An 18,097-nucleotide genomic window follows, 5' to 3' on the forward strand; every position below is an offset into this window, starting at 1 on the left:
CTGCGTAGCATTACGCTGTATGTTGAATTGTGCAATACAGAAATACAGTCACCCATTCTGCAGTCCCAGGGAACACACACAAACACTGGGAACAGTGCTAGTGCATCTACCAAGACAACTAAGAGTATGACTCCCTCCCTCCTTTACAAAGCTTAATTCTGAAAACTTCACAGTAGTTCACAGAAAAATGCGATGGAAGAACGCATGACATTGTTAATAAGGAAGTTTTGCTTATTAGAAAGAACTCCTTTAAGTGTCGTGCCATGACAAATACCCACATTGGTTGGTACTTGACCTATGAGGAGGATTCCCCCCCCCTCCCCCCAGTATATTCCTTTCCTACAGAATGCCTCATCATTTAGACAGTAAGGAACGAAAGAAATGAAATTTCCACTAGTTCGCCCCGCTATTCCCACGGTTCCAGTTTGAGAATTTAGAAGTGAGTATTGTTTGAATTTCAGCATTTGTTACTCCATGTGGTAGAGAACGTGGTAATTCTAAGACTAAAAAATCAGGGTAATAAGAAGTTATTTTGTGTTAAGAACAAATATGCCTTGGTATCTGATCTGATGAGGGTTAATCTGAATCAATGAGAATCAATTCAATGGAAAAGAAATAAATGAAAACTGTAGTCAAGGAGAAGCTCTCATGTCCATTTTTCAGATTTATTTTTTACATCTTACAATTAAATCTATTTTTATAGCACTGAAAGTGCCAGTAATTCATTACTAGGCATCGTTCTATCAAAACTACATACAATTACAATATACTCCTCTGTTTTAAAGGATTGATATGAAGAAATATGATGCTAGGTTCATCCTTGGCTAAGCCAAATCACTGGGGCTACCCCAAGAGTGGATTTGGCTCACAGAATCTAATCAAACACAATTGCTCTAGCTTGGCTCCGTAGTAGACAGAGAAGGATGGAGTTCCACACTGATTGGAAATCAAATATGAGTCACAGGTCCCATTAATTTCATGTTTGTCAACAAAAGTATTGAATAAATGATTCAATCGCAAGTACACGTAGGGACTATTTGTGTAAACGGTCATACCCTTATTGAAAAAAAGATACGTGGAAAGACCTAGAACAGACATGCAGATCAGAAAATACCCCGTGGTGTTTATAATACAGTTGTATTTGTCTTTCCAAACTGAGATCTGAAAATATTTAGCAGGCTTACATAATGTGAGTAGGATGCTGAAAAGCAAAGATAAAAACAATAGCAGAACCAGGTGTGAAGGCAGAGAGATGACGAGATGGAAGAAAGTAACCAAGGAAGTTGTTCCTATTCATTATCATATTTAGATCATAAACCATTTCCCAATACTCAATCTAATTTTTACTGCAGAATATTGAATTGCATTTCTTTTATCTTTCCAGAATAAACATGTGATCATAGTCGTCTTTTAATTAAATCTGTTCTACCGCTATACACTCGCTCCATCTTCTGAGTTTCATGGGAGACAAATGTAATTCTTTCAGCCTTTCCTCATGGGTCATATTTTACTGAGCTTTCATCACACTAGGTGCTCTCCCCTGGATTTTCAAAATTGTTCTGCATTCTCATTTGGTTTTGAAGTGTCTTGCCCAAAACTTGCAATACTGTTCCAACAAGGCCAAGCTGATGTCAAGCAGAGCAAAATAATTGTGTGCCTTGTCTTACAAAGGTTATTTCCAGTAACATATCTGAGGACTACATTTGCTTGTTTTGTAAGACCACAACAGTATCAATTCATATTCCATTTGTTTATCTACAAGGATTCTAAGTAGCTCCTGCAGGTGCTCACCAGCTATACCTCATTTTGTAGCAACACCTGGCACTTCTCTATATTGAATCTCATCTGATGGAGTGTCTCAGATTTATCTAAATAAACCGGAACTGCTACAATATGTTTTTTAATAGTCTGGTTACAATTAACAGTTTCTATAAAGCCAGGATCAAGTAAGTCAGTAAAAACAGTAAATCCTCATTTTTCCAGTAAGTAATCACCTTGCTCCTTCCTTTATCTTGTTCTGTATCTAAACTTTTCTTGTTGCTTTTTATAGCCACCAGTATGAGTCATTTTGCCCCTCAGCCTCACTGAATAATCGTTCACTTCCTTACACCTCTACTCTCCTCCTTAGGCCTTTTGTTCCACAACTTTTTCATTAGAATTCCTCTCTGATTTCAAGATCTGTAAAGATAACCCATTGGAACCATAACGATACCTTATTACGCCTTCTTCTTCACAGAACTCCACAGTTCTTTTGCCATCCTTTACTCACCATATTATCTTTCCAAAAGCATTACTAGTTCCCTAAACTTGTGAAGTTGCAGAATCTTTTTATTGACGTCCATTATCCCTATTCTCCTTTTCTCACTTCTTCCTCTTCTTCAAACAGTGCATGCTACCATCTCACGATCACTTTCACACCAATTATCTTCTGACCTCCTTAGCCCATTCTGCCTTAGTCATAAGGAAATCTGAACTGACGGCTGCCTTAACTTTTTAAACACATAAGGATAACATTGTCAATCACAGGAAATTGGGAAGTCTCGTCTGTGTCCCAGCATTACTTTTTCAACTTCCAGGGAAATTAAAATCATCCATTATTTCCATTTCTTGTTTTGGAGCATTTCTGTCAAAAATGCATTTTCAAAAAAGTATTCCTCATCGTACGTCTTTTGTGCATTTCCATGCAGCTGTTTAACAAGTTTGAGCCTCACCTCTCCTTAGCTTCAGAGCAAGTATGCATGATTTGGACATGCAATGCAACATTGTCCTCTCTTCATCCCTACCTGTCCTTCACAAAAAATTACCTCCTATCTCAGCCAGCAGCCTTGTGCTTTGTCCTACCATGTCTTACAACTTCCAGTTAAACTTCTGAATAGCGATGAAAGTTTGTTGAAAAAGAAATTAAAGGATGTCGTAACTGTGAAACCAACTCATTTGAGTTATCAGTCAAATTCAGTACCCATTCCATCTCCATGAAGAGTAGTTGATTACCTTGTGTATTTCACTGACTTACATGTAAAAATATTGAATGTTTAGAAACTTGGAATTAGAATTAAATATATTGATATGAGGGAATATAATGCTGTGTTTAATTTTGTAAATTCCAGTTTCGCGGAACAACTTCTTTTATCTTTTCACTCCACTTGGAATGGAGAAAATTTCAAAACAATGAAATGTCCCACAAAGTGGGAAACATGGTTTCTAGTGTTATTTATATCCCTAGACCTATACCCCTAGCTGCTGCTAATAAAAAAGCAGATACAGACTCCTAGAGCATTGCTCCTAGTACAACCACACACAAATTCAGTTTCAAGTATTGCTCTTGTGCCTCTCCCACAGACATATGCTCTGGGCAATGCACAGCATTTTCTCTGAACAGGCAGAAAAAGAGAAAGGGAGAACAAAAAATGTCAGGAGGAATCGACAGAGATGCTTGATGTCAGGCACCAAAGAGAAAGAAATGTAAGAGAAAAGTAAAAATAAGAAAGAAAAACAGGAAAAAAGAGAGGAAATAATATGCATCCAAAAAAGGGGGGCACCTAAAACTATGCCAGTTGCACCACAAGAAGAAATAGCACACATCTATTAAAGCTGGTAAATCACTTCATCAACACTTAAAGGCATAAACAACAAAGGAACAAGCAGAACACCACAAACATTCTAACAGATCATCTTTAGGGTCAAAATTGCTGGTCATTGACAACTCCCAACAGTCAACGGTAATAAAATGTTTTGAACTATTCTAGAGATAAAGCTAAGCATGGACTGGTCATTGTTCTGAAGAGTTGTTGGCTTTTGCAAGCAGTTACACAGAAATCACAGATATTCTTGCTTTTAAAAAGTTATTTGGCACGTTTAACCCAGAATTCGGGTAGAATCACTACTTAAACAAATGCAAGGGATGATTTAGTATTTCTAGATGAATAAAAGTGAAGATGATTAAATATAAATCTAAAAAGGGAAGAGCAGTTAGAAATACATTTCTTTTTTCCCCCTCAAATCTCCACTACTTTTGACAGCTCTGCAAGTTTGAAACATAAAATGTCTGAAATGAGAAAAGTAGACGTACCTACAAATATATATTTTTAAAACAGTAACGTTTTTATGACTGGCTTCAAAGACGACATATGAAGACTTAATATTGCCTGCAAAGACACAAACCTGTGTATTCTCTTATCCGGAAAGACTTGCCATATAATGATTCAGCCTTCCAATACCATGCAATGAATCCAACTCCCAATTCCCTAGCTTTTTTCCAAAGATGACCGAGTCCTTTTGCACCACCAATGGCATCCAAACTGAACAGATACCTTAGCACAGACACTTGGATTATTGGAAACTAATAAACACAGGATCTTGGACAATACAGCTCTGTAATTTGAGACCAACTCTTATATTCCACATTTGTTCATTTGCTGTGTAATAAGCTTACCAGCCATACAGTTTTGAGTTAGCTCATCACAAGCTTGGTGCTGTTGCTTACCTAAAAAAATTAAAGTGATAAAATACATTTGACTCCAAAACTTAGCTCCTATCTTGCTGTATGAGACACAAGCACAAGGGAAAAAAACCAAACAAAACCCAAATGTTTATTGGATTGTCAATACAGAGAAAGTAAAGTAGCTTAATTCAAGTAAGATAATAATAAAATCTCCTCTTGAAGTAATACTGTGCTATAGAGTCATGCTTAACATAGCAAGATAAGTCCAAGTTTCAGATCCTCGTTGGCTAGATGAGAGGTGGGAGACAGGGCAGACTGTGAGAAGGTGCTCAAGATCAGCAGACCTCAGTAGCCTAACATGTACCGGGCCTTTAAATGGTTCCCTGAAGTGAAAAAGGACTAAAGAGCCTGTTTGCAATCAAACCCTCTTCTTACAAGGAACCTCAATTTTCACCGTGTTCTCTTCCTACTGCTGCCCCTTCAGGTCAGTTAGCCCTGTGCCTCCCTTCCCTTGCAATGGGATCATTAGGTCACACGGACCATAGCGTGAACAGAAAAGGGTAGGATCCTCAATCTGCCTGGGAGAAAAAAAGGACTGGCTAAGTATTTGGTCCATTTACAGAATAGACTACATCTGGCTTGCTACTATATGGAATTACATCAAAAAAAGACAAGATTTGACTGTTAGGAATTAAAAGTTAGTTCCATTCTGCAAATCACAGCACCAATCAATATCCAGTCAAAGAATAACATATTTTCCATCAAGTACCCATGCAGTTCTCACCGATACCAGCTGGAAACACATACATGGAAAGCACAATCCGTCTGTCCTCTCGCTAGCATGGGCGTAAGTACACTATTAAATAGGAAGCAAGCCCTAAAGCAGCTTTCATCTTTCTACAAATATATCCGCATAGATGCTTAGTGTATCTTCTTTTCACGGTAGCTTTAAGCACACAAAGACCAACACTTTTCTGTTAAAAAAAGGATAATCAAGACATTTCATCCTCTTCTTGCCTGCAAAGAGTTCTCCAAAGTTTCGTGAATCTGAAAAGCTTCTGTAACTGTCTGTTTGAATTTAATTGCATTTTGAGATATTTATACATATGTGCACTAATATTTTTCACTAAAATGTTATACTTTAGATTTACATTTTGCTACCATAGCTTCCCTACCCGGTCTCTAGCCAAAAAATGAGAAAAAATAAAAGTTCCCAAAATAAAAGCGGAATTGACACCCTGTGAGATGTATTTGTGCATGTGTGTGTATGCATGTGTTTGGGCATGAGTGCTGAAGGTTTTTATTTGTGATGTTACAGATTCAGGCTTCTTGAAGTGAGTTTTAACATCTGGACAGTAACAGCAACAATAACAAATTCACAAACACTCCCTCTCTATAAACGTTTAGGGAAATATGCACCATGTTATCTTTATGTGAATATAAACACTGACTCTCTGGGCATCTTGCTGATATTTTGTGGTGGGTCATTACTGCTGCTGACAAATCAGGACGTACTTAAATGTAACAAGGACTAGAAAGAATTTATAAAGACTTTATAAGCAGAGATTTCACTTGCTTTCCATAACTCCTATTTAATTACAGAGCCTTTCTGATGCCACACAATACAATTTATAGTTACTATTAAAAGTAGCCTATCAAAAATTATTAGCAAGGTGCAAAGAAAGGAATGAGAAATTAACAAAGGTATCTGTTATTAAATTTGAGGCTACGCATTTATAATATAAAAATAAAACCATGAACACAGTTCTTTTTAACTTGGATATTCTACTATCTTTTAACAAATCATCATTAAAGCCAGAAATACATAAAATAGCGCCATTTATCCTGAACAATCAGTGATTTATAAATTATTATATATAGTACAACATATTTCAAGCTTTCCATTGCTTTTTAAATATGAGTCTGCACTGACTCCCATTAGGGCATCATGGTACTAAGGTAAAAAAAATAATCATAGTAGCAGGACAGCATACTATTTGCTGCAGAGAGGAAATACCACATTTTAAACTGAAGCCATCCTGGATCTTGGCCAAAACACCAACACGATTCTGTACTAAAGAAAACCTGCATATCATGTAAACCCATATCTGAGTAATCTACGCCTGCAACCAGCCTCAGCGCTCTTTCCCCTCCTGCCATCCGAGTGCAGGCTGTCACAGCACCAAAGGGTGAGATTCTAGCAGATACAGACACACGTATTTGAGGTTTCTTTTGAGATATGCTCTGCTTCCTAAATAGCCAAGAAGTAGGGTCAACATCAAGGTAAAGTTAAAGTCTCCCAGGTGCTATGAGGTATATTGGAAGCTTTATTTTCACCTTTGGTATTCAACTTGTACCAATTCAATTGAGAGAGACAAGCAACGACACCACAGAGTTTGCATCTCATACCATTCAAAAAGCAGAAATTCTAAGTGTGTGCTCAGGTTGACGTGTCAAAACTTATGAACCAAAAGACAGTGATGAGTGGATGTACCAAGCTATGTTGTCTCTTTTGACTTTCTTACCTCATTTACATAGACCCAGTGACTATCCTTTGATGCAAGGTTGGTTTCCACAGCCTACAAAAATAAAAAGAAATATAACAATAAAAATAAATAAAACAGGTGAAACATATTCCAGAGAAAATTTACATTAAAAGGTACTATAAAGCTCATTTTGGTTGCTTTCATCGCTATTGGCATTGTTTCAGTACAGTTCTTTTCATCTCTTCCACTGCTGCTTCATGGAATGCTATCTTACCAGTGGTAGTCACATTTCTCTGACTTCAGTGTCTAAACTACAGTAACTTGCACTGGGAAGATACTCCCTGGATGTACCACAAAAGCATACCGGAGCAGGGTGGTACATCAATACGGTAAGGGATCCTATGATGAACAACTGCAGACAGAACATGCAGTTCATGAGACCTAACTTCTGTGTGATAATGCATCCTAGTAGGCTGGGTTTCTTTTCAATATGCCTCTCAAAATACACTGCCTCTACCTCATTACAATTCTGATAGTTTAACTGTTAGCTAACCTATTTAATAAAAGGTTACACACTGAGACACTCCAGTGAAATTCACGAGAGTCATCTGCTCTTCAGATTTACACAAGACCCAAGAGAAAGTTATGATTTGCATGAACACTTTTTGTGGCTTCTTGGTGGGGATTTGGATAATCACTGTGTAATATAAAGAAACAGCCCATCTCATCGGACAGCGTATTTACCTGTACTCATATAACCCTCCTGCTTCAGTAAGATGCAAAAATTGGGAAAGACTGCTAGCACAAACAGCTCCACTAGTACTGAGGACCTCAGTGGAAGGATTTGGTAATATACACAGTAGTTTCCAACTGCCCCCTTTGTTTGACATAGATAAGCTCACTCCAAGACATTTTATTGTCTAATAAAGCAATATCGAGCATCAAGAGGTGTACACTACAGTGATAATGATATTGCTAATGTCCTGCTTAACACACGGTTAAACAACCATTGTGGATTCATCTCACCTAATAAAACAGGATAGTCCCAGCGCACACATGTATTTCAGGAGGCAGTTCATTACACAAAGTTTTGAACATCCCTGCCTTCAACCACTTATTTCTTCTGTGCCAATATGACCCCATATATTGAACAGACATTCTTATCTCTGTGTTATAAATGGCCCTATGAATTCACTGAAATGAACCTGGTTAAAAAAAACAAATACAGACAAACAAAATCCTTCTAGCTACTGTTTTTCAACCTGGATAATTTGGGCACCCTGTTCATTGTGTGTGGCCTCAAAACCAATTGCACCAGCACAGAGAGGCTCTGTAGACTGCGGCACTGGGCTGGGCAGGAACATCATCAACCACCTTCCTCTCCAAAACACATTTGCATAATAAGCCTCTCAGATATTTAGCGTTAGATGGGATGAATCACCTTTCATGACACTGACTACAGATGACTGGTTTAGAATAAACGCCCACAACTTATAAGGCTGCAGTGAAATGACAAGATATCCATCCTTAATATAGGCAAAGGCAGTGCTGTTACCTGATCCTAGCAAAAAACAAACCAAAAGCAGCCAACACCAATATTTTTAACATTACTCTTTGTTTATATTGTGTTAAAAAAAAAGGGGGGGTGAGGGATGAAAAGAAGTAGAAATTACTTGTCTAAGTAACTGTGTTTTAACACTTTACTCATTTGTGCAGCCTACACAAAGCTAAGAGAAAACTGTGGGCAGCACAAATATCTATCTCTATTTCTCATGTCCACGATGGGAAGTATTCCTTTAAAGAGACAAAAATCCCAAAAGAGAAGCCGCAAAGAAGTCAAAAGAGAAAAATCAACACAGACAGGGCACAGAATTTCTCATCATCATCATAAACAGCATTATGGGAAATTAACTATCCCTGGTGTCAAAGCAGATGAGAACCACTAGAGACAACACTTCTGACAAGATAATCCTCTCCTAAGCATGCAGTGAAAAATTGTCTCCCTTGGTAATTGTCTCCCTTGCGTTTCTTTGAAGCTGGCAGGAAAAATAAACTGACCACCAAATTGAGGAATCGCAGCTATTAGGAAAACTAGCAGTAATGAAAGCGAGGGCAAAAACTTGTGGAATTTCTCCCTATTCACCCCTCTAACATATTCAGACAAAGCCAAAACAGCCAGGTGCTGTAACATATAGAGGAAAAGCAAAGCGCTGCCAACATTAGCAAAGCAGAACTAAATAATGCTCAGGTGCAGAGTTATTGCATTGGCTACATTTTGTGATTTATCTGCAACAGTGAGCAATTTGTATGAATAAATGCTAAGTCTGGGGAGCCGCAAGAGCCAGGGAATTTGAAATGAATTATTGTAACTCATTCTTCTGGGTTCACATATCTGGGCCAAAGTTTTTAAAATGAGGTACCTAAATTTAGGTTGCTAAGAGTTTATCTTTAGTCATCAGAGTGCTAGACCGTTCAGCACCTCCTACAGAAGTCAATGGCTCTGCACTCTAAAAGCCTGAAATGTATGTAGAAACATAACCGTAGGTAGGCAAGTTTAAATATCTGTAAATATCTTCTCTTTAGAGCTGCAACATGTAGCATGAAGCATTATTCTAAACCCATACATGTTGAGAGGAAGCAGAAACTTCTTGCATTCTTGTGCTTTGGGTTTTACACCGTATTATAACACTTGTTGTCATAAAGAATCCTAAAATGAACTACTGAAAAGTCACATTTCTGAGGTTGCAACCTTCTGATCACACTGGTGTCTTGGGAGTATATTGCTAAAGGCTCATGAAAGTTAAGCAATGTGAAGGGAAAGCTCCTGCAGACCTGTCATATCATAAGCAAATTCTTATTCAGAATTCTCAGAATAAGAAGAGACTACATATGTTTGTAACTTATGGGGTTTCTTTTTTCTTCACAGAGGACAAATTATCAGCACTTGGGAGATTACAGTCACCCATTTGTAATTATTCAAGATCCTGCTATCTGTTTAAGCTTGTGCCTCCATCCATTAAAGAAAAAAAAAAGTCTATGAAACATCCTGAAGGACCTATTATAGCCTATTACATAAATGCACCCTATATTAAATAAAGTAGGGTAGGAATTTGTTTGATCACTGTGGCTCTGCCATCTATATAGGGCAGGATTTGTGTACTAAAATATGTTATGGGTTTTTGTTGTGGAAAAAAATATTAATATATGTGCTAAATATCCTCGTTCTTTATGTACTCTATATGTACATAGGGTCTAGCTGACACTTGGGAGTAACGTCTTGCAACATTTCTATCAAATAGAAAACCAGTTTTTGAGATAAACAGAGCACTGGAAATTAAAGAGCATCCGTCTTTCCTTGATTTTCTCTTAGACTAGCAAATAGCTTCTGCAAATTTGGAAAAATGAGGGGGTTTTGAGACTATGCCTTTCCTTCCTCCGCAACTACATTTTCAACAGGAAAACGTTAAAATGCAGAATCCAAACAAGAAAATTATAATTCACTCAGTGGACCACAACTGATGACAACATAAAAATGATATTATCAGAATTGGGCCAGATTGGGAAGAGGGGAAGGGGAGTAAAGAATGTAGAAAACTGTTTATGTCTCAGTAGAAAGCATTTGCAATAGAAATGAAATAGGGCGACACTAAAATTCAAAATATGAGTATTAAGATTTCAGATCTCATACCAACAATAATAAAAGAAAAGAGTAAGATGCTTCATGAAAAATGATCAAAGGTATTTTCATGTATATGACTTTGTTTACTTTTAAATAGATAACAAAATAATTTACTGCCAATAATCCATGACAACATTATTCTATTGGAATACAATGGAGAACAAATATTTACATTGCCTTTAAGAATAAATAACTAGGTTCATTATTTTATCTAATGGCAGTTGCAGGATTAAAAGGACAAGTTAGGAAAGTAAGCAAAAAAACCTGCTATGTTCAGAAATAAAGCAATTCTGCAGAAAAAAACCCAAAATCAACAACAAAACAAAACAAAAAAAACATCAGAACCAAACCAATCCTTTCCTGACCTTCTCAAAAAATCCAGAACTGAACACATTTCCAAGCATATAATGGCTGGCTAGTAATAGGGAAGGTTCTTTTCCACAATACCTGGCTGCTTTGCCAGGGTCAGCACCTTGGTACCAACAGCAAAAGAGAGGCTGTGTATAAAGGAATGTCGGGATGAGTGGCTGAACACAACTTAGGGAAGTTGGTGGGTGTTCAGACAGACCTGGGCAGACTGCATTCCAGTGACAGCAGGACGTGCTGAAGAGTTTGGGCTTACATGCATCTGTGTTATAGTTACAAACCTGTTGTCTCCTTACTGCGTACCCAGGGGGAGAGGCAGTAGGAATGTCTGGAAGCCCCGTAATCAACCCTGGGATCCTAGAAGGATGCAGATGGCAAGCACAGATGGTCCTGTTGCAGCGACGTTTTTGGAAACAAGGGCTGCCACCCTGAAATCCATGATATAAAAGAGCCACCAGAGTGTTTTGCTCAGACAGATATCAAAGTAATAAAGGGTATTACTTGCACATCCTTTACCTTAATGATGAGGATAAAGAGCATCATAGCTTTCCAGAAAAAAAAAAAAAAAAAATAAGAGGGTAAACTGGGGAGTTTGCAAATAATTTGGAAAGATTGTCCTAAGAGACTGCAGAAGAACACAAAACCAAAGCCGTTGCCAACCAATGACTAATTACAGCTGGCAGCAGAGAGCAGATACACCTGCAACGCAGTGAGTGCTCCGTGGAGGCACCGGCAGATACACCCGGACCATCTCAAGACCGCAGCCCCGGGAACCAGGCCCCGTTACAAAGCTCCTCCTATGCAGCTGTCTGCCGGCTTGCAATCCCACTGCAGACCCCTGCCAACCAGACAGACTGCCAAGGGCCAGCCCCCAGGACACTTACAGCAGAAAGCCAGGCAGAGAGAGAACTAGCCAGTAAGGGCTTGAAGAAAGAGCCTGCAGGAGACACAGGTCCTTTCAGAGACCTAGATGGTGGGGAACGGTACTAGGAAATACTCAAGGGTCAGCTTTACTACACTGAAATATGAAAAAAAAAAAAATATATATATATGCCCTCATCACAGGCAAATATCACAAATGTCTGGTTCTTCTGAGGTTGTCATCTTTCCCTTCATATTTCTAAAGCAACTGGCATGACAAAGACAGATAAACCTCTTTTTTCTTTATTATTCATAATGAAGGCATAAGTAAAGAAAGGTTTGGGGAAGTTATCATGTCTGAATCTCAGCTCTTTACAAATCTTTCATAAGGGATCAGTCGCAGCCCTTACAATTCATTACATGCTCACTTTACATTTGCCACTGGACAGGTTTCAAAAGAAAACTGTTTCCAGCTCCTATTGTCCCAAGCAAGGTTCGAGCCAGCAATCTGCTTCCAAAAACTTTTTTTTTTTTTTGCCTTCACATCCTTGGAGAAATTATTTAATTACTGCCTTTTCTCCCCCCCCCAACATAAGAAAAATTCTTCAGAACTATTTTGAAATCTACTCTAGTAAAACAGCAATGGGAAAAAAAGTCACTACCTTCTTTACATCATTTTGTAAGCCTGAGCCAAACTGACCTCCACCTGCTGACTTTCATTGCAGGAGATCACGGAATCATGGAATTTTCAGAGTTGGAAGGGACCTCTAGAGACCATCTAGTCCATTTTTTGTTTAAAAATGGCTTTGTTCTTCATTTAAATTTCCAGGAAAACAAGCTAGGAATCAGGGAACTGGTTTAGATCCCAAAGAGATACAGACCAAGTTTCCAATCCAATACATCTGACAGCAATTAATTGGATAGTATCAAAGTGCACCTGTTTATCCGAGAAAAGTTGTATACGGTTGGACACAAATAAGTTAAGGTAGAAGATATGAAAAAGTCAATTTTGGTAGAGCAGGCAGGTTCAGCCTATATCCCCTAGATACCCGATTTATATTTAGAAACTCCTTCAATTAAAATAGCGCAGTTCACGTCCAGGAGTGACTTGCATAGATAACAAAACTTCACAGAAAAACAATTTCTCTGTACCAGTTACTGAGATTCTCACAATTCATTAGAACCTTTCCTTCCTTTGCATTTTAAATAAATACCTCTTGGCTCAGTATCTCCAGAGAAGCGTAAATCCTGTAGTGTTTAATAGATTAAAAATAAATAAATAAATAAATAAATAAGCATTACTAGCCACAATAAATAAAGTGTTTATAAAAATAATTTTTAAAAAGCCAGTCTAGTCTAATCTCCTTATAATACTTACAGTGTACTAAAGAATACTCCAAACTGATATTGTTTCTGAAGCTTAATTAGTAATGGTACCATTAGTACAGGGATTAAAACAAAACTTTCCAGGCCACAGTACAACATCCCAACTCTAGATGAAAAGTCATAAAACTTTAAAACATAGAAAGTCATTTTGGACTAAGAATCTTGAAAAGAAAAAATTCAGTTGCAGTAAACTGAATCAGGACTGTAAGTTTACTTTTCTCATTTAATACAGGTTAATTAAAATTTCTAAATGTTATTTTAAAGTGAAATATGAAATTCTTCCTTCTCTAAATGGCAAAATGGGAATTTAAAGAGGTTTTGTGGCATACTTTTTCAGATCAGAAAAATCCACTGAAACTGACCTTTTCCTACTGAACATCACTCTCCATGAAGAATTTGTACTTTTAATAAATAAGGTTTTGCCAGAAATTTTATACTTTTACTTTTTCTGAACACCTTCCTAGAAATGTGCGCATACTCGCTTTTAAAAAACACTTAGCAGACTCACTGAGTCCTTATCTTTCAGTGATCACTGCCTCATGTCAATGATACAGTGCATTTCCCCACACTTACAACAGAAGCTGTCAATTCAGAATCTTGGTACATATTAGCTTGGTACAAGTTATTAATGAACCAGCAGCATAACATGCTTGTAACAATCACATTTCTTGATAATTCACTGTGCATATTATTTCATTCTTGGTCTACACTATACAAACATATTACTAAAAAAAGCCTCACTCATTGGGAGTGTTTTTTTGAAGTTATCATGCACTGTTACATTAAAACGTGAAGCCTGGCATTTCCTTATTACTATTCTGCGGAACTGCACTGCGAAGAGAAAGCTGTTGTTCCCCCAGGGGTACTGATGAAGCACAAGTAATTACTGAAAGGCTATCATGAGTTTGGGTGGTATTTTAACCACTCTTGGTTTCTTCAGTCGTGTAAGTGTATAAATCTGTCCCATTCAGCTTGAAATCTCCCATAAAAGAGAGGCCAGAATGGTCCTAGAGATCTCTACACTCTCCCATTCAGAAGTCTGGTCATTAGTCTTGGATAGCTATCCAGTGTTCTTGTTCCCCACAAACCCTGTAATATTTCATTTACGGTCTCCGTCCAAAAGGTAGGAGATGGTCCTTTCTTGATCTCTGTATCAATCCCTCCACAAGCTAAATATCTCAACCTAATAAATGGAAAAAAAGAGGGGAAAAAAGGAAAAATACGGAGAAAAAAAGAAAAAGCGGAAAATCAAAAAGAGATCCCACAGCAAATCCCCAAATACTGTCAACAACTGAGCTCTATTTTCAGTTGCTAATAAGACATTTCATGCATACAGGAGTAAATATGACCCAAACCTTCACCAGCTTTTAGCACACACCCCTACAGTAGATGAATGCGAATTAGAAGGTGTACATGACATTTTGCAAATACGATTTGATAATAACCCTAACTGAAATATACTAATAATCTAATTTAAAGTTTTTACTGTACTAGTTTCCTGTTACTTAGGTCATAGGTGATCAGAAAAAAAACTACACTGAAGAAAACCTACATAAAAGTTTAATATTAATCGAGAGAAACATTGAAGATGAAGAAACTGATAAGAACGAGTGGGAGAAGAGGAACTATACGCTGCAACTCCTGCTGGCTACATGGCTGTAATGTATGTGACATTGACTATTGTTTTAGCCTTAATCATTTCAATGTAATGCCTTGGGATTTCCATTTAATCGTATTCCCATTTTATAGGTAATGCTTCTTATATCCAGCCTCTGTTGCATTTAATGCGTATTCCACTGAATGATACATAAAAGTGCTATATATGGAACTCTTCCAAAAGCATTCAGTAAGAATTTACTTTTCAAAGCTCAAATGTCACATACTATTTATAAACGTGGTAACTGTTGACCATTTAAGTATGTGGCACAGTGGTGACACCAGATAATTGCACAGCTGTCAGAAAGCAACATTTCGGTAAAGACATAAATCTAATGTTAACTAAAGAACATAACCTCTTTGAAATTTTGTATTAAAAATGTTACCAAAAAACTAAGCTAAGCTGACTTTGAAGACCAAATGAACTCCTTGAAAAGAGTAACTAAATTTTGCTCACTTAGACACTGAATTTGGTTTTGAAGGTAACAGCTTTGTACATCTTTGTTCTATTAAAAAAGTCTCAGCTCTAGAGACAATTTTGTAATGCTTTGTTAAGAACTGTTCTCCTGAAACAAACTAAAATTCATCAGAACTGGCCAGCATTTGGAGCTTGGGTTTTTTTCGCTGGTTTGTTTTGGTTTTCCTACTGCCTCCCCATTAAGAGAAGAAATCACCACTGAAACAATTTAGGAGTTTAAAGTTTCTGTTTGTTTGGAATGCCTCCGTGGGGTTGACTAGACATAAGCATGAAGGTTGCAAATGCCTTTTCAGGCATAGATCCTGGGTAGATAAACCTATTTTCAACATGGGTGATTGCTTTCTGTTCTCATAAAGAGCAGCCGTTCCACAGTCAGGGTACAACACATTTCAGTATACGCCACCAATCCCGTACGCTGTGCTTTCTCAGCTCTACTCAGAAACAATAGCTCATGCTCCAACTTCAGCTTGCACTGGAAGTTCAATATAACTTTATAGAGTTTGCACATTTTTTTCCAGACTTTGATCTTTTCGTAGGTATAAAGAGCAGATGGTAACTATATCATTAAAGAAAGATGCAAACTTAGCTTTCTAACATGCACACACCACCAAACAGTGAAAACACAACTTACACACTCCTAATTTCCTGTTTTACAAGAAGTATGCTTTGCCTTGGCAGTATGATAGCTGAAGCCGCCAGAATCATGCTTCTCACAAGCCCTGAACTGAAAGAACCAGCTATAGGGGGTGAAGAGACCACTTTTTGATTTTCTCAAACTTACAGTTTTAATACTGATTCATCGCCTCTGGCATAAAGTTGCCAATCACACTGCAAGGCTGCTATTTTAAAGGGGTTACAGGTTTTTAAATTCTATGAACTTGGAAAAGGACATCCACATCAAAGGTTACCCTGTCCGTTATCCGTCTTTTCATCTGTTCATACACATGCAATCTCTTCTCTTAATTTCCTTAAAAATCCTGTATGGTTTTAAAGGCAAGAAGACAACATGAGTCTTGCCTCAGCCTCAAACATAATCACTTTCAAACCAGTCCTTTTCTGCCTACAGCACTCTTATTTTAAATTGCAGAATATATACATAAATAAAGCAAATTCCTTACAGTCATAGTGCATTTTACATGCACAAACAGTGCCACAGGCTGTGAGCGCTAAAGAACACCTTAAAGATCACCTTAACCATCTCAAACCAGAAGACTCTTCCTGATCAGCTCTGCCAAGAGGAAAGAATATTTGCTTTCCTTTACACTGCACGAGGACACTTGGCCTCTCTGTACTTGTCAAGCGATAACTCTTTCAGGCTGCACTGGGAGGAAAGGAGCACTAATGGTGGTAAGGGAAGGGCTGACTCCCCCTTTGTGTGCCCACAATCTTAATGACTTTATGTAAAGCCTTACAAAGGTAAGCAAAGGCAGCAGTGACCTCGCACACCAATGAGAAACACCCACAGAGAAGTTCACTTTTTGTTCACAGATTTTCCTTCCAAGCAGGTGTTTAAATATTCACCATTTGGGTCAAAACCCATGACGTCTTGCACCCACACTTTCTCGAAGCTTGCAGAGACACCCTGGAGCCCCCGTGGTTATCTGAGTACTGTCAGTCTTTATCAGCTTTATCTTTGGCAGCAAGAATGATATTAAATATATATATATATATATATATTGCAGTCATGGGGCATGAGCAGATTTGACTGGAAAACATACTTACTTTTCCTAAACGCTTGCATACAGTTATTCAGAGGAGCATGGCAAAGTTATTAATTTAAAAGTACATATTTCATCCTTTGAAACAATTTCCACTTCATCTGACTAACACAAGCTCACATAGTATTTGCAAAGTCATAGACAAATGGGTTTTTGAGAATGAACCTTTTTACATTGTCTGGAGCAACAGCTTATCTTCTGACTCCAGGGAAACCAGCATTCATTACAGATTATGCCTTGATTCTGTTCTTGAAACCAAATCATTTTTAGCATTTTAACTACTGTAATTTTCTTCCCATTGTTTCTGAGGTAGAATTTAGACAATAACCAGATTTGTATTAGAATTTCCACGTACCTGAACTTTCATACAGATCCAGAGGAAGGAAAAAGGGAAACTAATAGGTTTTTAATTTTAAAATCTGAGCCTGTTTGACTTGTGATATACTATCCTTAGCACTGATTTCTATTATTCCATCCATGCACGTATGAAAGGATTCACAAGGGAGCCTTCCAGTATGTCTAATTAAAGTAGCCTACACCTCACTGACAAAAAATAAAGTACGTTATATGGTATATACTTCACACAGAATGATTTATTAGAGGACTATGAGTCTATGTTATAAGCCTCTCAAGACCAGCTGAGAGGGGGAAAAAAAAACATGACAGTCCCCAAATATTATGGGACACACACAGTTTTTAAATTAACCATTCTGTTTGAGACAAACTATGACTAGAAACAAATACTCTTTCAATGTATATCCCTCAGATTTCGGACCAATATATGTAAGCATCCAATAAATGTTAATTTCTTTTTCTGAAGATAAAGTGAAAGCAACATGTTGTGTAAAAATAAAGCAAATAGTCCTGAACTGGGAATTCGGCATGAAATTTGTTCTCCTTGAGGGAAAATCTATGGCAGATGGAATCAGGAACCAAGTCTATCACTTGACGATAGCTTTGTTCATAAAGTCTGTGGTCTAGTCAAATTTCCCAGTTTGCAGAATCTACTTGGGCACATTGAACTTT

General features: G+C 37.6%; 1 protein-coding gene across 1 annotated transcript in view; it reads right to left on the bottom strand.

The window, feature by feature from the left end:
- The window catches only part of GRID1 (glutamate receptor, ionotropic, delta 1), a 540,147-nt gene that overhangs the window by 120,101 nt on the left and 401,949 nt on the right, over positions 1-18,097 (bottom strand). Inside the window, 1 exon segment of the mRNA XM_009893055.1 lies at positions 6,967-7,020. Within this exon segment, the coding sequence (XP_009891357.1) occupies positions 6,967-7,020 (54 nt within the window).

This window comes from Charadrius vociferus, unplaced genomic scaffold (assembly GCF_000708025.1).
Source record: "Charadrius vociferus isolate BGI_N301 unplaced genomic scaffold, ASM70802v2 scaffold429, whole genome shotgun sequence".
In the NCBI taxonomy this organism is placed as follows: domain Eukaryota; kingdom Metazoa; phylum Chordata; class Aves; order Charadriiformes; family Charadriidae; genus Charadrius; species Charadrius vociferus.